We start from the raw sequence: 23,022 nt of genomic DNA, 5'->3' as shown, positions 1-23,022 counted from the left end.
ATAATTTGTCCCAATAAAAATATAATATTAAAATAAAATTGCATAAAGAAATAATAATTCTCAAGAGTAATTAAGCACAAAGTTACCCTCACCATAGCTATACTTAATAGTGTTTTATGTATACGAGTTTACATTTCACAACATTTCTTTTTTTTTTTTTAGAGTTCTTTCTTAAAAACGATAAGCAGACATAATGGGGAGCATTTAAATGGCTTAAAGTTCATAAATATTCATCTTAAAAATTTTAAATGTTTGAAACAGTTGCGTTTCCTTTTTAAGCCAATATAATTCTTAAACGACAGTTGTTTGGTAAGTAATAATGATGCATTTGGAAAACGAATATACACTGTGTTCAAAATGCATAATAATTTTGATTACATTTTAGTCACTATAAAAAATATATATAGTAATCAAATAAAAGATTTAATCTGTTTAACGTATCTCATAAAAATTGCAAAGTTACGTAATAACCACATACAAATGAAATATCAGACGTTTTCTATACACACGAATTCGATATTAAAATTATTTAATTATATATATATATATATATATATATATTAATGTTCCATGGCATAAAGAAAATCTTTATTCATCGAATAAATATTAAATTGTATAGAAAAGATTTAGTCATTGAAAATCGTTTGAATGTATTTCTTCATTGTATTCTAATCATAAGAGACTGATGATGGATTAGCTATAAAAATAGTTTATGATTATTTTATGTTTTTATTAGCATATTTTTAATTCAGTAGAATCAAATAATTTTCACAATAAAGATCACGCAAAACTCATAAGTTTCTCACTTTCTGCTAGGAATCTAATTAATTAATTTTTATAAATATCATTATTATTTGATTTTTGTTTTTAATTTTTACTTGAAATAATAAAATATAATTTTTTTGGTCGATGGTCTATCAACAAATAATTTATGCAATATGCAATATATAATATATGAAATTATGTATTATAAGTAACAAAATATAAAACTCGAATCAAACAAAAAAGCCGTTTATAATATTATTGTTACTATTTTTTTAAAGTATTATAGCAAATTAAATCCAGTCATTTCTTACGTGTCAGCACATTATGAAGGAACTTTATTAAGGAATTACATTATTTTTTAATCCAAAAATCTAATCGATAGGAAATCCAATACGGTGTGCATATCGTTTGATCGTATTATCAAATTATGGGGGGTGACAATTATTATATTTACACATTGGTCAATTTCATCGGCTAACCACAATACTATAGTCTAATTCTCAAGTCGAATTATTTGCTCAGACATTAACCGATGGCATTAACGTCGCTAGGCGTTTTGTGACCGTTTGATAAATTAAGGATCCACGAGGGATAATTTATGTTTGCGAATGTGCCACTGACAGCTGCGTAGCCTATTGCCCGCGGTGGACTTAATACATACATATACAAGTATATGAGCCTCAGTGTCTGTGTGTGTACACCTGTATTATTTATTAGCCACAGTCAGCTAACGTACACCCCAGTGTTTCCAGTTGTAAGAGGATCATGTCCGGTTAGCACTTAATGGCGACGGGCCAGGAATCCCTGCTTTATTTACGCAGATTAGATGTCTCGCGCAGATGTGGATGTTCGCACAAACTCTTGTTCGTACTAATTAAACGCTGCTCGGTTGATACAATCGGTATGATATATCTTATTGTCCTTGATGCTTTGAATCAATAATGATAGTTTTATTAATTTTTTCGAGATTTTTTCACACCAACAGAATTTTTTTTTTTGGTAAATTCCCCAAACACAAGCGAGTGTTGCTATCTACCCATCATACCTTTACCATACCTTGGTACCTCTACCATACCTTTTATTTGATATATAAACAATTTATGCAACTCTGAAGCGTCGTTCGAGGTTTCAGTAGTCATTATCATTTTAGTTCAGATGTGGTAACTAGAATAAAATTAGGTAAACTATTCGTTTAAGATTTCAACTAAATTCCTTAATGAAAATTGCGAATCAATACAGCGGCTATTACACTATTAGTTCGTATTTCTTATACATTCTTCGTTTTGTCATATTATTTTTTTCAAGCGAATAATATAATTTCTTTGTAGAAACCTACGAGAAACCGTTGTGCATTATATTAGCTAAATTATATCAATACAATAATATTTATTATTAACAGATAAAAAGTTTATATTACAATTTAAATGTTCACGTCTAAATAAAATGCAACAGCCTATTTTCATAGTTATGATATATAATATATAGAAAATATTAGGACAAATATTTTCGAAACTATCAAATATCTATTTATTTTTCTCTTTGAGTTACTGTGCAATAATAAAATCAATTTTGTCAAAAACTTGCATTGAATAAAATATAATATTTCCATTTTTTCTGTATTTTTCTGATTATTAAGAAAAGTATGTAAAATTGTTTTACTCTTTTAACCCCTCAAAGTACCAACTAAATTCAATCAGAAATCAGCTTCAAAGTTGACAATTGAATTTATTATTCTAACAATTTATAGATTACTGGTCCGCCATTTATGTCAAATTCACTGAATTAACTCAGAATAACAGAAATCAGAAAATTGAGTACTATCTAGTATCTATATTATTTACATTGCCAGCATTCAGTTTTGGATCACAAAGTAGATACTAAAAGTATTCAAATCTATATTTTTAATATATTATTTTAGGTATGTGACCTAACCTTATAGATGAATTGTAATGAATTTAACCGTTATATAAGTATTAATATATTTAATTGTTTATCTTTTACTCCACTACTCTTTTCCCCTTCAATAATAAGATTTTCCAAGTGTTAGTGTACTATATTATATTATGAATATTTTAAAAATTGAATAAATCTATGTATATTTAATTATATCGAGTTTAATTGTTTCAGTTTTAACTCAAATTTCTAGAACTTGGAAAATATAACCTAGAAAACTTTATGTATTCAACAACCTAGTTCTTGTAGTGGAATATCAAACCAGCTACTTTTTATTAGAATAAAATTATTTATAAATAATGAAAGTCATTTGGTTTTAAAGAAAGTGTAAATTACTGTATAATATTATAGTTTTAAATAAATACAAACATTAGTCTGCTTAGAATGAAAAATAAGATATTACGATTATAAAACAAGGATAATAGTTTAAAATCGATTAAAAAAATATATAAATCGCTTTTATTGTTGAATTTTCTGTATAAAATGAATACAGTAATCCAAGTAATCTAAGTTATATTATTAAAGGAGTAAAATATATCTTTCGACATTCAAATCTGCTTTGTTTAAAAACAAAAAAGTCATAATAAATTAGTATGATCACTTCAAAGGATAATAATAATAAATAAATAATAAATTATTTATTGTATATGTTGTATTCTTTCGAATTAAAAGAACATCAATAACAATTAATTATATTGTAAATGACAAATGAGATACAATTTATTTTAATCTAATTATTTATTTATTTTTTTTTTAAATTAATTTTGTTAAATATTGTGTTGACATTCATACAATAGTATTTCTATAACTAGAATTGATATTATCATCGTTATTAATTTTTAATTTTTTTACCAGGTAATCTTCATTGTTTGTGGGAAGAAATGTATATATAATAAAGCATTCTTTCAAAAAATCAATAACAAATTAAAAATATGAATTTGAAAAATGTATTTAAATGTTGAGATATTTACTTATTGACAATATAATGTAATGCCATTTATGACACATTAATCTATTAATTTTCACAATAATACAAATAATAATAGTATTTTCATTGATTTAAATATATATATATATATAAATTTATTTTTCCAATAAACAGATTGTGGTTGTAATTCCAGAAACCACAGAAAAGAATAAATAAAACAACAACATCAAAACATGCATGGCGCCATTACAGCTCAAAATAATGACAAACAGTCATCTTTTGATAGCAGCAGTGATAGCATGTTCTGAATGTTTTTCTTGTATCCACAAAAAGGGCCATTAGACAAAAACAAACAAATTCAAATTCAAATAAAAATAAAAATACTTGCTCGATAAGAAGGAAATTGGACATGTTTCCTTAAAGTCTACTAATTGGCACTTAAAATGTATTTTTACTTTTTGATTTTCTAATTATAATATTTAATATTATAAATTAGATGCTGGGCATATTATAATTAATTTTTAAATGCACAAAATATGTTTGAATCATCTCTAATTGTACTGTAAGGGATTATTCAACTGTGTGGTTTAATTACACATGTTTATGTATTACATGCATTTAATAAGATTATAATTAATTCATTAATATAAAAGTATTAATTATTAATATGATTTATACATCATATATTTACTTATTTGTAATTTATTCAACATCGTATATTTATTTTGACTGATGTAAAATATGCATTTTATCGTAAAACATTGATTTTAATTTTAAAGCTCCCCTTATATAGTTTTATATGAATAATTTATTTAATACTTATTAACTCTGATGGTTATAAACATGCCAATTAAAATGTATATAATATGCTTCTAATACTGAAATATTCTCTTTTTTATTTTAATACCTAAAACTGCGTTTAATTTGTTAAAATATTTACATAATTTAAAATCATTTTATGTTAGGTCTATGATAACGTAATTTATTAACTGTTAGTTGTTGTTGTTGTATTAGTTTTTTTTTTTTTACTTAAATTGATATAAATTATTTTCCATCTATTCGTTGTTCATGGAATTAAAATTTTTAATTAAATTATACAATTTTTGAACTGAACAACATTAATTTTGATTTAACTTCAGTAGTTTTGGATGGTGAAACTTTTGTTCGAACATACAATAAAATAATTAGTACATTTTATGGTAAGGTTAAAACTAAGAAGTAAGGAGGAAAAGTTAAAAAAAAACAACATCTATAATGTTCTTTAAAAAAAGTATTATTATACAAAACAAAATATCTGCAGTAAGTTTATAGTTATAATACGTACGTAATGTTTGTTGTCGTGTGATCTATTCATCTCGCTGTTGACAGAACGAACGGTATTATAATAATGCGATTGTGATATGAGAAGAAAAAACTTAAAACCATACAGTCTTCATACTCGTTTCCAGTCATAGTGGCAATGGAAATGGATGAAGTCTTTACACCGAGTACACGGAGTTTTGAAATTGATGCGAACGGGGAGGGTAGACGATGGTACAAGAGAGAATTTGTAACAGCACGTGTTATTCGCGACTGAAGTTTTTGGAGTGGGTAACCCCGACGGACACGTGCGACGTATCGAAAACGTTCCCATACCGGATGCTTATACTTACGGAATGCGTCTTGCAAGACGATAATGGAGTTTGTGGCATGGTATAGCAGCAGTCACCGTCGATGCGGCCGCAGTAGTCGTCATCGTCGTTGCCATGTGTGAAACATTAAACTCAAAAGCATTAACGGCGAATGCGAAATGTTCTCACGTCCGTATGCCGAGCGAAAGAGTAAATTTACGTATGTGCGTTCGTGTGAAAGTATATTTGTGTCACTCGCACCTAAACGCTATTGGACAGCAAACGTTTCCCCTGGCCATAAATTAGACAGTCATCATCGCACTCGCTAACGATATATACCTGAGCACAAACACGTACGCACACGCGTTACCGCATATTATAACCACACGACTACCTGCTACAGTGGGTTCTGATCCGAGCAGCTTCTGCTCCCTAGGTACGAATACGAAGAAAAGGTACCATTATATATATATATATATAACGATATATGTGTGGAAAATAAAAACAGTAAAATAAAAGAAGAAAAAAGAGAGTCCATAACTTTTAACTCGTTTAATGTGCGCGTGTTTAACACACCGGAAACCCTATTCAAATCGTTATAAACGGACCGATGTGCGGAAAGAAAAACGAACGAGAGGAGAATTGAATTTTTATTGTACGACGACGTGGACGCCGCGGGTGAATTAAACGCGGTCCGTTTTATTTTATCGTCCATTTTCTGCTACCGAAGCTCTTGCGGGTCGGCGGCGTCGTTTGGATCGAAACAACATGAAAACGAGATCGTAAACGACGACAAAAGGGAGGTAGATATTATTATTATCCGATTTTATGTACACGCATGCATATAAATACGTATATACAACAGCGTTATGGTGTGATGGCAGGACAATTGGTAACGACCGGTCGGCCACATCGCTCCCATCTAATGTACCGTGTGTCGCTTTGGTAAAAAAAAAAAAAAAAAAAAAAATAGTAATAATAAAATAAGGAAATTCAATACAGAAATAATCATACGACTCTTCTGAGTTCAAACGATCTGAAAAAGCAGTGGTTTACCGTCATCGACCATTTTCCTTTTAATATATTTTAGGGCTATTGTGCAAAACAAGAGTGATTATAGTATACCGTAATTTGTTTGTTGATCCGTGAATATTTATCGCTAGTAACCATAATATGAATAAATTTACACGGTTCCAATTCTTTGTTGTACTATTATGTCAAACCGAAACCATTTTGCTTGAAAACATACATATTTTTATGGACTCAAAATCGTATTAAAAACATTTTGATATTTAACCATTGATACCTATAAAGTAATTTAATTTTATATTTTTAGAATAACATTTTGGAGATAATATTATTTTAAAGAAAAATTGAATGCTGATCTGAATTATTATTAATATTGGATTACGAGATAACTATTTTTATTTCAATCGTATTTTTTTATGAACAAGCCATAATCGCAGTGACAATTTGTGACGAATTGTCGTTATTAAATATAAATTGGCATCGTTATAATATATTTAAAGTTTAATATCAGTTTTGATAAAGAATAAAGCAAAACGTGCAGCAGTTGGGTAGTTAAAATTTGCTTTGGTGTAAATTTCCACAACGAGAAAGTATCCAAATTAAACGTCCCGAGATTTGAATCACAGACTTAAATGTTACTCCAGGAATAGTGGTGGATGAAGAGGAGATTAAATTAATTGCAAATCGCATGATCATTATTTGAACGGAACTCGCAGGAAATTAAGGACAGAGCAGGTTTGCAGGTTTTCTGAACATACCGTTAGTACATAGCTAATGACCCGGATCCAGGAAAATATGATATTATATACGTTTACAGGAAAGCGTGGTATAGTGGATGCACTGAAGAAGAGAATATGGAGAAACTGATGGGGTTTAGCTGACTTCAGCTCCTTAATGTTTCCCCTCGACAGAAAATTTACCTTAGGTTTAATACGTAATTTACCGGGAGCTTAACAAAAATATTACATTCGTTTAAAACAATACTGCTGTTCGGTAATAACGTGAAATATGCGGTATCAACGACAAACTGATATTTCATTTGGCTACTGAACTATGTCATGCAAAATGTATAATAAATTATATATTATTAAAGCGCAGTCAAAGTACAATAAATTCCATTCTAAATTTCAAGTATTCTAATCCACAAATGATTTTATTCTGAATTGAAATGTAAACAACTTTAAAAACACTTTTCATTCTCAAACAAAGTTTTTTTTAAATAAAAACACTTTTGTAAATTCAATATTTTACTCGGTACCTAATTAAATTATTTTCCATATTTACATTTTTTTAATGAAATTGTTTTATCAATCATGTAGTCTGTATTGGTATCAAATTCCTATCGATTCCATCCCTGAACAAGTTAAATTGAAATTTTCCATGCAAAGTATACACAGCGAGTTCCATTTATTTCATGTGTACTGGCTGTATTCATTCAGATTCTATTAACTAGTTGATTTCATTTTTATTTATCCGTTATTACAATACTCACAAATTAAATAAATACCATACACCACAAAAAACATTTTATTGAAAAAAAATTACAAATAAAGAAACAAAAATATATCGATATAGTCAATCTCAATTTTTAATGTTAGCTCAATATTACGTAGTTGTGTAGTCGTTTTATGATATGACCATAAACGTTCATTACAACGTGCATATAATCAAATGACAATAAAATAATAATAATAATAATTTGACATAGATTTTGTTTTGTTTATTCCACGGTATAAATTAGTGATCTCGCAATCCAGCAGAACTCACTGGAAAAAAAAAGTGAAGGACAGTTTAGTGTTTACCCAAAGATTATTAATATTGTTTTTATTTTTTCATATGATTATTTGATCAAAGTCCGTGTACAGTGAGGGAATGTGTAAATATCAATACAAAATCAATTATTATTGTCGCTATCTAAAACGGGATCGCCGGAATAAAAATACGGCAGACAACAATCACCCTTCAACGGCACACGGTCGATAATACGTGCAGTTATGGCGGTGAAAATGCCCCTAGTAATTTTTCCGAAGATAACTTCGGCAGCGGTGATGGTAGAAAAATTTCTGAAAGCATGGTTACGACAAAAATGGAAAATACAAACGTGTGAGATCCCACGACATTATATGGGTATAAGCTGCGATCTGATGGAGCCTTCATTGTATTGGAAGCTCAACAATAGCTACGATACCTGCGGGGAATTTAAGCCTTTAGAAGAAAACTCCGGTTAATTGATTACTGGATGTTGCACCACGTGTAACGATATTACCTTGATTGTATCCGGTACCTACAAATAGCTGAAAAGACATAGCAATTGCATTAGGTATTAACATAATAATCGTTTTGTTATCGTGGGCTCAAATGCACTTAGAGGTGGCGGATCAATAGTGGGTATCTAGTTATTTTTCTATCGGGACGTGACTGGTGTTCAGAGGACCCAAGCACATACGGTGATTTATTTTAAATCGATTACCAAACGATATTTTGTTGCTATTTTAAATCCCGTCTAATTCGTACGATGCGGGATTAAAATATTTACAATTAATAACGGTTTAGTCGGTTTACTTATATATGATTATAACATCTTGAAGTTGAACAAAACTCTCGATAATCTAATTGATACTAATTCAATTTATTTAAGACAAACCATATTTCTGTTTGATTGCACCATGTAAGAGATTTGACTGTTTTCCTTTGGGATTGTTTGAGATTAGTCTTGTTCTATTTCACTATAATATCTTATATTAAATTTAACAATTATTATTAATTTTAATTTCACAAACGTTGCTCTAATTTAATTAACAGATTAAGTCCAAAAAAGTTGAAAAACTCTGTGGTGGTAAAAAAAAAAAAAATAATCAAAACAGTACATTTAAATAATAAAACTAATACCTAAATTATGTAAAATATTCATTTTTAAATTTAAATAATGATACTTAATCTCAGTAATTTTAGTAATTTTAATATAAAAAAATACTATTTACTATGGAGGTATGTACCAAAAATTGTATTGATTCCACATAGCTGATCTCATCACATATACTATACTGAATATATTCAATCAATATTTTGATTAGTTTACACATTATGTTATTATTATAATATTTGACCATAAAATTTTTCTTCAATTACCTGATAGTGATAAATAATAATCATATATTCACATGCCACTATAAAATATATAATTTTTTTCAAAATTAAATAACTATAATAGCTAAAATAACTTTTAAAAGGATGTCGGAGCAATGTTTGTTTTCTCTCTGATCTACACGTAATATCGCAAAACCACATTCATGTAAAATTATTTTTTATAAATTTTTATGAAAATATACACATCCAAATTCTCTAAATATTGTCTAAAATAATTTCATAATCTTTTAAATCTATATTATGAAGAATAGCTTCTATTTATATTATTGAAATTAAAATAATATGCTAAGATAAGACATAGGAATATTTAATGCATAATTTATTATATATTTAGGTATATCACCAACCACAACAATGATATAATTATACTGCATTAAATTATAATTACAATATTGTAATACTGTTTAAAATATCACAACATAATGTAGAATAAAATAGTTTAACATTTTAAAATATTCATTTTCGTGTTATTAATATAATGTTGTAAATACGTGTAACCCGGCGTCTTATATAGGCAATATTGCTACATTCATGCAAAAGTTTCATCAGGTTTCATACGTTCATAGTACCTAGTATATTTTTAGATTGTAATGGAAGCGGTGAATGTTTTTTTTTTTTTTTTTTTAATTCATTTTAATCATTTTTATTTTTTAATAACATTTTATTACTTTTTATTGCTATATTTTTTTCTATAATTTATAATGTAATATAATAAACTTATTTAAACGTATTATGATATTATATAATATTTTCATTAAAGTATATTAAATATTTAAATGTAATACTGGATGTTTTATAAATTTAATACTGGTATTTAATTAATATGAATAAATCAAAGTAAACTATAATAATAAATTATACTTTATTTTTGTTCTCTAATTATTTTATTAACTTATTGAAAATTAAACCAGAACATATAATGATATATTTCTTACAAATATAATATTTTGAATTTATTATTTACAAAGAAAAATTAATGTAGATATTATAATAATAACAATTAGAATCAATTTCTAATAATCTACAGTTATTATTTTATGAAGAATAACATTTTAATAATAACGTTTAGTTTTGTTGGAAATATTGTTGTATGATAACAAGTAATTGTTGAGGTTACAATTAAAATAAACACACACATATATGTATACGTATACATTATTATGAGAAAATAAATAATAATCTTGTAATATTTTAATATAAATTTAATATGTTTTAAGCGTCAGTATACTTACAGAATAATAAAAAAAAAAAAATCCAACATTATGTACAACAAAAGGTTTTTTTTTATATCAAACGCATAATTAATTATAAATAGAGTCGGTTTATAAGTTAGAAACAATGGATGTATAATATTACAAAATGTATAAAATATATTTTTAGTAATTAAAATCATTAAAACATAATAATATTATCTAGATTAATTTACTCGGGGTGTTATTAATAAATATTAACGAATTGACTAACAAATACAGTTTCCACAAAATTTTAAAGTTTCTCTGATAAATCGGTGCGCATAACTATTACTGTGTCTTCTATTGGAATAAAAATGAACCATAAGTTTAAAATTAAAATAGCTTTTAAAATTATATTTATTAGTTAAACATTTCTAATTATTATTTTAATAATATTACGTTAGAAAATTATATAAATCACATACAATATATCATCGGGAATCTACAGAGGTAATTCCACAAATAAAATAAATTTTATTTTCCCTTAAATTTTTTAAACGGTAAATACCGTCAATATTAGTTTTTAATTTTATAGGCGTTATTTACAAGTGAATAGCATGTCTGCATCGGGCACAATTCTAAAATTCTCATCCGACGGGTCAATCTGTGTGTGGGCTATATAAATGATTATTACAATCCCAAAATAATTGACACGTCAATCAATATAACACTAGGCCCAGAAATAAATGTAGCCTGTTGTTAATTAAATTCTCTCTTCGTTTCTATTTGTGTTTTGGTGTTTCATCAATCCCGCCGGTTTTTAAACTTTTTTGTTGGTACACCACAACCAGCGCAATATACTTCACTCTTACACTATCGTTCCGTAGTTCTTGTGTTTGTGGCTTTGCTGAAAACTTAATATTCTGCTCGCACAATAAAATATTGCACCAAAAATATAGTATTACCTAAATACTAATATAATATAACAACATTATCTTAATTTTCATATAAAACTTCAATGTCTATAAATCATACATTAAACATGTGTGCTTTGAATTAATAACAACGGTGATTCCTAACATTTACCTTTACAATAAATATATGAATGAATTATATTATACATATTTAATTAACTATTCACAAGATTCTTAGTTTATAATAAATTCTAAAATTTAAATTCATTTTAGGTTTGAATATTTACATACCTACTACTTTAAAACTGTATATTTACAACGTGATGTTCAAACTTTTTATGAATTTCAACACATTTTATGTTTAAACCAAATGTTATATATTATTTATTTATGAATAAATATATATGATTTTTAGATGTTTTTCAACAGTAAACTAAATTTTACCTATAGATTATGAGATTAGTGTATAATATAAATGATTTCAATTTGTAAACCTAATACATACAGAAATCCAAATAAAGTAAATCGTATGTTTCTTATCAGTATTGCTAAAGGAGAAAACAAATCGTTTTCAATCATTTGTCTAAAATCGTTAACTTTTTTTTTTCAATTTGTCGAAAATCTTCAATTGAACAATCAAAGTCTACGTTGAGCTTACATGTTTAACTTAACAAAGATGTTTTGGACCAAAAAATTCAGCAAATGTACATAATATGTCATTGGAATCTTATACATTTTGAAACATTTTAGATTTTTAAGCGATATACAACGATATATATATTATATATACACATATACTGTATAGCTTAAGGGATTTTAGAATAGATAGAAAACTCATACTAGTGTATCGGTAGTTATTTGGTCTTAACTTGTATTTTGTGTACCCTTTAAAATAAAACAATTATATATTCATAATTATTGTTCATTGTAACGCGTGTGTATTTATACAGTCAACAAAACTTTTCTACAATACTAATACATTTAAAGTCAGAACGTTTTTATTTAACAGCTTAAATTCTTAAAGGTACATTATATATTAAATCATTTTTCTAACTAATATATTACATATAATTGGCTGCTTTTTGGTAAAACTAATGCTCATAATGAATAAAATATTATATTCATTCATCTAAACTAAATATACTTTAAAAGTATTCATGGAGAAAATCTGTGCACAGAAATTCTAAGACCATAATATTTATTTTGCAGAGAACGTCTTCAGCTAATCGATTTTTTTAATTGCTTCGACGGCAGTTAATAAAATAATTGAGTCTTAAAGATAGTATATTATACAATACAGACAACATAATAACATATTTAAATGTATATTAGGCTTCACAACCATCGTTTATTAGAATGACCAACAAACAAATCAATGGACCTATCACATATATTTTCTTGAATTAAAAATAATGTTTGTTCTATAATACTAAATACATATTATAATTTGAGTTTTATAGATTTATAAATATGTTCAGTAAAATGAATAGCTTAAATACCAATCATATTCAAGAATCATTAACCGTATTTTAAATTAGTTACACGGAAATGACGCACTCAGTCACTTGCATACTATATTAATGCACGTCTTGTTTAACACAATGCTCTGTGATCTCATTTATATATCTAAAACATTCTAGCAAGTGACTTAAAACCTCATCGGTTGTTTAATAAAAGCACTCTGTTTGATGTATGTATATAATATTAATAAATAAAATGTAAGTAATTTATTCATTGTGATGTTTTGGAACAGACAGTTTACATTGTTCTATGCATAATTTTATAAGTTAAACATAAAATTATATGTTATTAAAATAAACTATAAATTTGTTTTTTTAGCTTTCATCGGCATTATATTTACAAAATTAATGAATTTATTAAAATCACATAGTATATCTTTATAAAACGTTTTTTTTATTTTTTTAATAATAATAATACTAGAATCTAAATGGATTTTAACAATTTATTACTGTTATCTCTTACTGTTGTCATCTTAATAAAATATAATGTACAAGTGAGTTTTTTTTAAAAAAAAAAAGAAAAGCCTACTGATATACGAGAAGTAATATTTTTTAAGGTGTTAGATAAAATGTTTGATTACTGTAGACTTTTTATTTCGTTCACCGATGTTGACAGTTTTTTTTCTTCTTTCCATTGTTCCATTGTCCCGGGGGTAGGTACATCGTACATGGATGTCGTACCTTTGATGAACGAAATCGAATTACGAACGATCTAACAAATGTTCTTATATATGGTTATTTCGGTAGTTATTGTGAGGATAAATAGACACTCCAATGATGCGCGTGTTCGTTAGTGTTAAAATATTGAGTCAAAAAGACAAAATTGGCAGTTGAAAGATAACATTGTGTCAAATAGATATATTATAAAATTATCACACATGCCAATATTCTACACCAATGTAATTACATTGTACTCAATTTGATGGAAATTGAATTTAAAAAGTATAAAATAGTATAATGGTGTCGAAGCACAATAATAATAATAATAATAAATAATTAAAACTAAAAATGGCTCAAATACAACATTCGCTTCTATAAAAAAAAAAAATGATTTATTTTTCTCTATCGAGTATAAAAAATTTATAAATTGAACTCATGTATAACGACGACATTTAGCTGGATATTTTAATTAAATACACTGTGTCATTACTAAAAATGATGCGCTATCGTGTAGTATAATAACCGTTTGCCGTTACGACTTTAAAAGTGAATTTGCTGTGTTAATGAATATAATATATTATTAAACTAATTAGAAAGTAATAAATGTATGAATTAAATTATTAAAATTAAAATATATTGATGTACAAATTAAATTTTCAATGAATCATGAAATTATTCTATAAATGCGTCTTACATTTTGAAACAAAATTATTTTTATTGTGTAAAAACCTAATTTATGATAGGGAAACCTGATCTCCGATAAGACAATTTGTGTTTATGATATTGCATCATATACTTACATTGTTCTTTAGATTATAGTTGGATTTTGTTGAATTGTTTGTATGTAATTTTTTATAAAAACGTTGTTTAAAATTATTCAACAATTTAAAACTCAAAATTTTTCTTATTTAATTCGAACGTTATATTTCAATACAATGCATTATTAAATGTGCCGAAAACAAATATAATTTATATATTATTATTTGATTGACTTTTAAGGTCAAAAATTGCATTATTATATTTTATCGTAGATGATTGAAATTCAGAATAATGATCACACAAAATTTAATCACTGAAAAGCAGTAAACTATTCACAAATCACAATGTATCTGCTATAAACACCAGAATTAATGGAATGCGAACACCAAAATAAATATTTTTCATACAAAACATTCTCGGGTTTTTAATATAGAAAAATTAAAAAGGCTTTTTTAAATTTAGAGCGAGAGAAAAACGTTAGCAATATAATATTATTATGTATAGGTTAATAGCATTATTGAAAAAATTCAACGAAAATTATGGTTTCAAAAATCAGTGAATGGTATAAAATTGAAGCGTAAACGTTTTATTAGTAGTTATGACATATTATTATGATAATAAAAAAAAATCCTGTTTCGTTTAACCCCGAGCTTTGTTTAAAAATTAATTAAAAATATTAAAGACAATACACTGTAATCTGTAACAATAAACCATCTGTTTATTGAAAAAAAAAAATCTAATTACATTACACCTACACGCACACACACACACACACACACATTTATATATATTTATTTATTATAATAATATAATATTATACAATACCTAATTTTTAAAACTATAATAATACTACGTCATCATTATACGTCGTGCTTTATTGGAGGGCGTGAGAGTAATTGTCGATACGGGAGAAAAATAGCGCCAGTGGTCGTGCGGTTATAATGTATTAATGTTGTCAATTTTGCCGGCCGAGTTGTTTTTGTCGGGGTTGGCTGGGGGGGTTTTCGCGCGGGGGCGGTCGGTGTAGGAAGAAGAATGGTTTTGCACGTCAACGATACCCGCGAGATGTGCGTAAAACCCGCGACCGCAACCGTGTTAATGAAACGTGACCGAACACAACAACGGTCGTCGATGACTAGGCACGGACGTGGAGGCGGCGGTAGCGGTGGAGGTAGCAGTGACGGCGGTGGAGGCAAACGCGGTGCATCCCGGCACGGCGACCCCGTCCATTATTTGTCATCATTATTGTAGTTTCCGGTAAACGAATTTAAGGCCCCCGTCCTCGTGCAGGGGTCACAAATCTATTCGGGAGCAAATTGATTTCACGGGTCGACGGTATATAATATTATGATGATATTCCCTACAGGGCTGGCCATTAGTCCGCGGGTGTACTTGAACGCGCAACAACCCTTCTCCGCATCGCGCGCCACCGCCGCCGGGGTCGACGATTGATCCCGCGGGCTGCGATTCGGTGGTTCGCCCGGTCGGTGGGATTCAAATATTTTTTTTGTTTTTTTTATTTCTCGTATTATATGTTTTGTTGTTTCCCGAATTTTATTCGGTCGTGCTGTACGTCGGACGCTTCGAGTGCGACGGGTCACCCCGTATTGCTCGAGTTGTTGCCGACGGCTCTGCGATGCCGAATGACCCGAGAAAATGAATAATAATAATAATAATATAATATGGAAATTCGAAATCCGTTTTCTGCTTTTCTCCGTGTATTATCATATACTGTGTAACGTATTCCGATTACTATATTATTATTATTATTATTATCATTGCCGTTGTCGTAACATTGTACGCACGCCCTGCGGAGACTTTTAATAATAATGTACAATATAGTGCCTACTATGGAAACAACCGTTGTTTCGCTCATTAGCACTCCCTCGGTGTACTATAATAATACATAATAGTATAATACGGTTACAGTGCTTATACAATCGAAACGACGTGACAATTAAATCTAGAGATTTATACTTGAACAATAAATACTTCGCTTACGGCGCTTACTACTGAGTTTTATTTCGGAATAATTAACATATTTTGTATTAATTTGTCGAAAGTATAATATTGTAATATATACTGAAGTCGTTACATGACGTTATAACGACTCGGCTTTTAAAATCTACATTTAAATTAACTTATGTATTTATGTAATCTTTACAGTTCTTTAATATTCAAGAGCCAGATGTATAAACGGATAATATTTAAGAGTTTTTTTTTTTTTTTTTTTTATTCGATAATTGGTTTCACTAATTGATACAAGATAAAAACTCGAAAAAGGGCAGATAAAAAAAAAAAAATTAAGTTTGAAACTAATGAGAATTTACTGAATTTCGGATATAATTGGCCATCATGGGAAAACTTTGGATGAAACCCAAAATCGATAGAAAGGCAAAGGCAACAACAAAAGTTGCAGTTTTGTTTACGAAATTATACAGTTTAGTCTTTAGTGTTTTATATTTTATGTGTCTCACATGATGTAAATAATTTTACGACGTTAATATATATTTTTTAATTGAATAATCGTAAAATAAAAAATGGTTGTTAGAACAAAGTCTGTTTAATATTTGTTGTTTCTATACTGTAGTTTTGTATATTTCTTTTTTATTTGAGCTCAAAATAAAATAGTGATGTGGAAATGTGGAATACTAAGGACAAATGCATTTTATTAAGAATTTTTTTGCAAGCATTTGATTTGAGAAATAACTTATATGTTTTTTACCGTCTATATTAAGTTGAATAGGTACCAGTTTTGCATAATATTAAAAGGAAAATAAGTAACAAGCTTCTTTTGAACTAAAATAAATAAAATTTAAAGATAAATCAAAATTGGTTTTTATTTTAAACTGAAACATTATTATTATGATTAAAATCATCATAGTGCTCACCATATTATGTATCTATCTTTGAATATAATATGTTTATGGTAAATGAAAATTTACTGTTTTAGAATAAAATTTATAATTTTTTTTACATTCACCAAAATATATAGTTTATAATTCAAATTTTACTTTATTTTATGTTATAGTGAATTTTGGAAGTGCGGATAAAATATCACTGAAGCCTGTGCTCGTGTTCATACATGGTGAATCGTACGAATGGAATTCGGGGAATCCATACGATGGTACAGTTTTGGCAAGCTATGGAGGTCTAGTCGTAGTCACAATAAATTACAGACTGGGAATATTAGGTAAGTTAATAAATTACGATTAAAAAAAAAATTATTTAAACGCGAACACTTTTAAAGACGATGCATGTTTAGAATAATTGATATAAAGTCTGTGAACGTTAATTCAGGTTAAGTACAATAGTTCAGTAGGTACACAAAATTAGTGTTCTGTATACATTGAAATTTTCAATGTAATTTACACGACAAGGGTCAGTAATTGACCCTTTATGATGTCCTTAACAGAGATAATTCAAGTATATTAATGTCAGTTTTACAAAAGTTCTAACTCAACTAGACAAAGTGAAATTTAATTGAACACAGTGTTAACCACAAGTAAATTCCATTCAATAAGTTTGTTGATGTTAGAATTTATTTTCAAAATAACTATTTAATGTAAAATGTAAATATATACGCAAATCCAATTTAACTTTTAAAGTAGAATAAGAAATATTTTTATTATTAAATTTACCACTACTTATTAAATTAAAAAAATTATTATATAAAAAAATAATGAAAAAATATATTATGATTATAATATTGACTTATCCGAATTACATAGTATAATAATAGCCATTAATATATAAATTGTTTCGTAAGTACAAACACATTAATATTGCATATAACTTAAAAAAACACTACAATAATTATTGTATTATTACCTATATATATTTCTGAATTATCAACGCATTATCAAAAGTTATTTATACCAATGTAGTATCTAACAAATATAGTATCTATGTTCTTTTATTGTGTATTTAGCAAATAAATAAATGCAATAATAGTTTTTAAAAGGTGAAATCGTTGTAAGGTGGTAGGTACATTTTTTTTCAAGCAGGTACTTTGGGAATGCTTTAGAAATACGTTAAACTTTATCTCTTCATCATATTTTCCTGTCGTAAACCCTTTGAAAGCCGTAGTTCGTGTTCATTTTTCCTGAATTTTTTGACATTCTAGGCACCTTCCGTGTAATTACGATGACGCCTATTAATAATTCATAATCCCCGGCTGTAATACCGTTGCTGAACACGAGTTTAGTTTTTTTTTTCCCCTATCATGTGTCATCGCCATGACGCATCGATGATTGATTACGTTTGGCATAGAGAAAAAAAATGGTGAACGAAATATGACCGAAGACCATATCCGAACAGATATTGTTTTCCTGATAAATTAAACGTAAAAAACAAATTGTCGGTTGTTGGTGACATTCAAAAATACGGATTTGTGTACACAATCCGGTTTTTATTATTTTAAAAATTATTTATAAGGACTGGGGAATAAGTTAGTACAGTGAGTTTAAATTGGTATTTAATACGGATAGAAAATATAACTCATTTTTGTTGTATTATATTTACATTGATTTGACAAAATATAAAAACCGACAGACGTGCAATTTAAAAACAGATTTATAGCAATTTATAACAGCGTTACAGTTATGTATTTATATTCACTGTATATCTGAATACAGTGGATTAACTATGCATTACACACGCCGTCATATTAATATTGCAGTAAAAAATTTTTCTAATATTTAGTAAAATCGATTAAATTTGACATTATAACAAAATATTTGCAGTAGGCTTGTTATAACTCATACAATCAAATCAGTAAAATATTACAAAAAAAAAAAAATAATAATAATAAATTAATAATAAAAACAAATATTTGTGCATACAATTATATTTTATTTTTATTTTGGATCATGGTAAATTATATTTTTTAATTTAATACGACAATTCGTGTTGATATTTAATAAAATGTAATATGATAATATAATAGTTTACGCATGGACCATTGAATACTATGTTTAAGTACTCACAGTTATGCAAAGGTACCGACTGAAATAAATCATCATATACTTTTGTCTTCATTATTCTGTTTACAGTTTTAGATATTATGAATAATGCTTACCTAATAATAATGTATCTTATTTGTCAACGTTTTTAAATTTGATACTAAATTAATATGAGTTCGTAAAGAAAGAAATCAATTTATCATACCGTCTTTGTTTATATACTGACAATGCATTTATTGGAATTTCTATTTCTTTTATATATTTCAAATTTACAATAGATTTTTCACACATTTCAATTGAATACACATATTTTTGTTGAAAAAAAAATACTGTTATGTTCACAGATGTGAACGGTTATATTCATATAAATATTGAATATTGCCAGTGGATTTGTGAACAAAAGTTTTAATAATATCGCAATAATACTTAAATTGTAAATCAGCTTACTTTTTGTGTACTGTAAACAAGTTTTTCTCGAATAAATGTAGCACATTCATAATACAAATACCACGTCGAAAATAATTCGTTTTAACGTTGTATTTTTTTTTCAAGATTAAATAATGAAAAAAAAAAAATAAGAAAAAAATACACGGCAGCTTTACAAAGACAAAAATACTATGTGTATATTATTATTTTGACGGGAACTTGTAAGGCTGACGAAATTAATTATTTGAAATCGTTTGGCAGCAGTACCGATGTTTAATATTATGATAATATAATTTTAAAATTATTAATAATAATAATATCAAGCATCAATGCCAAAACTGTGACGTTTAGAGTAAAAATTAAAAAGTCCTTGAGTGTATAATGTATATGGCTATAAAACCACACGTCTGTGCCCGCCGCTGCGCGTCAACACGGGTTTTGACACGGACATATATAGCCATTTAGGTGTAAAACGTTACACGCGATATTATAACAACATCAAAAATCAATTTCATGGTTGTTAGAGATTGACGTTTTGCCCAAGGCCAAGTGAATATCAACACATATATATTATATACATACATTTGTGTATCCACCGTGGTTTTTAAACGAAAAAGTAATTGATGGGTTTTACCCACCACAGACAAGACCCATTAAAACGGATTGTATTTTAAAATGTGCTTAGGGGCCGGGTAGTTCTTAAATTTAGAGTATAGCTTATTTTTTTTTTCAAATAATCCACCCTGTTTCGTGTTAAAAGCAACAGACCGGAAAATTTAATGCAACTAAAATAGTTTGAGGCGTAAAAAACCGCTTGTAACATTTGACGGCGATATTTTAATTCGACGACTCATTTCGTTTAGTAGATTTACATGAAATTATTATTACGGAGAAAGAAAAATGAATAATGACTTAATATCAAATAGAGAAATACGTAGTGCTTAGTTTGATTAAAGTCACGCAAGGTTTGTTTACATTCATAATGATTTAAACTGTTTTAGATTTGATTTTTGTTGAATCAACACAAATTTAGAGCTTTAATATTTATAGTGAAATAAAAAATAATTTTAAAAACTTTTTTTAAAAAACTGTTACTTTAAATAGGTACTAATAAATAACATGTAATAGTCAATTATTTACATGTTGTGAACAAGTTTCTGAATAGTTTTTGTTCGTTTCAAACTTACCGTTTGTATGAGGTAACTCACGAGTCAGGTGTTAAATGGACATCCACAATATTGAAAATATATCTAGACAGTTGGTTCATTAAATTTATATATAGAAACTAAAGGAATATTTCAAACGAATTTTAATATGAAATGACTATGTACAAACGAGTTTTTATAAATTTTGACGTTTATATCAATTTCAAAATAATTTTATTCTTAATAACTAGCACACACTTTAAAATATTTAAAAAGGGTCAATGTTAAGTGCTTACAACCCACTGATTCAATTTCACAAAGACAAGTGGCTCTTTGCTCTACATACCCTGCCAACACCCTCGGTAATTTCACATTAAAATGTGCATCCTCAACCCGAAACGCTAATGGTGCCTAACCTATATGAAACCTTCTTGTGTGTGACACTGATATATTTCCCGTACGACTTGTTCCATAATCGTTAGTCGTTACTCGTTACAAATCTTCAGTCCCGTATTTGAGCGCTATTAATATATCATAAAGCGTTAGTTCTTATATTCAATATAGTATACAATATCTGTGTGGTACAACGCGTATGAAAAACAAATTTTTGTATAATGTTACTTTAATAGTAAGAAATTATGGAATACGAACACTGCTAAATTGAAATATTTATTTTTACGAGAAACTATTTTTTTTTTCAGTTTCGACAAGTTTCAAATTAACATTTATAACAATTAAACATAGGTTTAAACCAAGTTTATAATTTTTTTCACAATATTTGGTTTATGAATGTTTGTTAAATTAACTGGTCTGCAGAACAGACATTTTGTAATATAATGTACATTTTTCTATTAGAAATAACAATAAATACTAAGACTCTACGATCAATAAATGGACGCCTGTCTATAGGGTAGAATATTTGAGGCATAACAACATTTGACAGGTAAAATTCACAAGAAAAGTACCCGGTTTAAAAAAAATAATTTCTAAAATTAATCAAAATTCTATATATATATATATATATATATTTGTTTTTTACAAAAATGTAATTTAATTGTGATACTAAATCACAAAGACATATTTTAAGCATGTAATAATAATTATATTAATCAACATATACATGTGGTATGATGTATCTTAACATTTACCAGAAACATTTTCAAATATTAAACACTATTATAGTAGATGATATTATATTTATATTAATTTTATTCAATGATTATACTTGTATATTTGATTATATATATCAAGTACTTAAATTACGATTAAATTAATTTGCGTTTAAAGATAACGGTATAATTTAATAAGAATTAGTAATTAATTTTCATTTAAAGTGATAAAATAGCAGTGATACGTAATTAGTGTCTTTAACGAACGTACTTTATTATTTTTTTTTTTTTTCATATTAATTATTATAATATTTTTTAACTTCCAGGAAAATATAATAATGAAAAATACATTATTCAGAAATTAATATTTATCGATTTTGAATTTAAAAATTTTAAATTACGTAAATGTGCATGATTTAACAGTACCTACTTTAAAAACATAGAATGTATGTACATCAGAATTTATTAGGATAACAATCGAATTGTAATACATTTTTCATTCGTTGTTTGGACTGCGTTAATGATGACAAAAGAAAACAGATACATTCTGTGAGATTATAATGGAGGTACTGACACATTGGGTTAGCTCCGTCAAAACATCAGGGTGTGACAGGTAAAATTGGATGCAACTTTTTTTTTTCCCCCCCACAGAAGTGTAGGATCTATGTGAACATTACTACCGCAGAATTGGATGTACCTTGGGCGGGTTGGTGTTAAATCGTTTTTGCGACATCAATTGGGCTCGTCGCCACAACATATACGCACGCGGCATCCCCACTCACTATTTATCCTCTCAGTCGCGCTATTTCTTTTTCTCGAAATGTCTCTCTCTCTGTCCCTCTCTAATTTCGTCTCCACTTTTCTCTGCCGCTCGAATATCTCTATTGTACGTTCGTACAAGAAAGATAACATGGTCTGTGC

The 23,022-nt window shown here is 27.5% G+C and overlaps 1 protein-coding gene across 2 annotated transcripts in view; it reads left to right on the top strand.

The window, feature by feature from the left end:
- LOC114131757 (neuroligin-4, X-linked-like) overlaps positions 1 to 23,022 on the top strand; it is a 502,436-nt gene that overhangs the window by 355,001 nt on the left and 124,413 nt on the right. For both annotated transcript variants that reach the window (XM_050199849.1, XM_050199848.1), the window contains one exon: positions 17,489 to 17,650. In XM_050199849.1, the coding sequence (XP_050055806.1) occupies positions 17,489 to 17,650 (162 nt within the window). The remainder of the gene's footprint in view (positions 1 to 17,488; positions 17,651 to 23,022) is intronic.

Source organism: Aphis gossypii, chromosome 2, assembly GCF_020184175.1.
Source record: "Aphis gossypii isolate Hap1 chromosome 2, ASM2018417v2, whole genome shotgun sequence".
NCBI classification, from domain to species: Eukaryota; Metazoa; Arthropoda; class Insecta; order Hemiptera; family Aphididae; genus Aphis; species Aphis gossypii.
The sequence above is the reverse complement of the archived record's forward strand: the minus strand, read 5'-3'. Positions and strand labels throughout refer to the sequence as shown.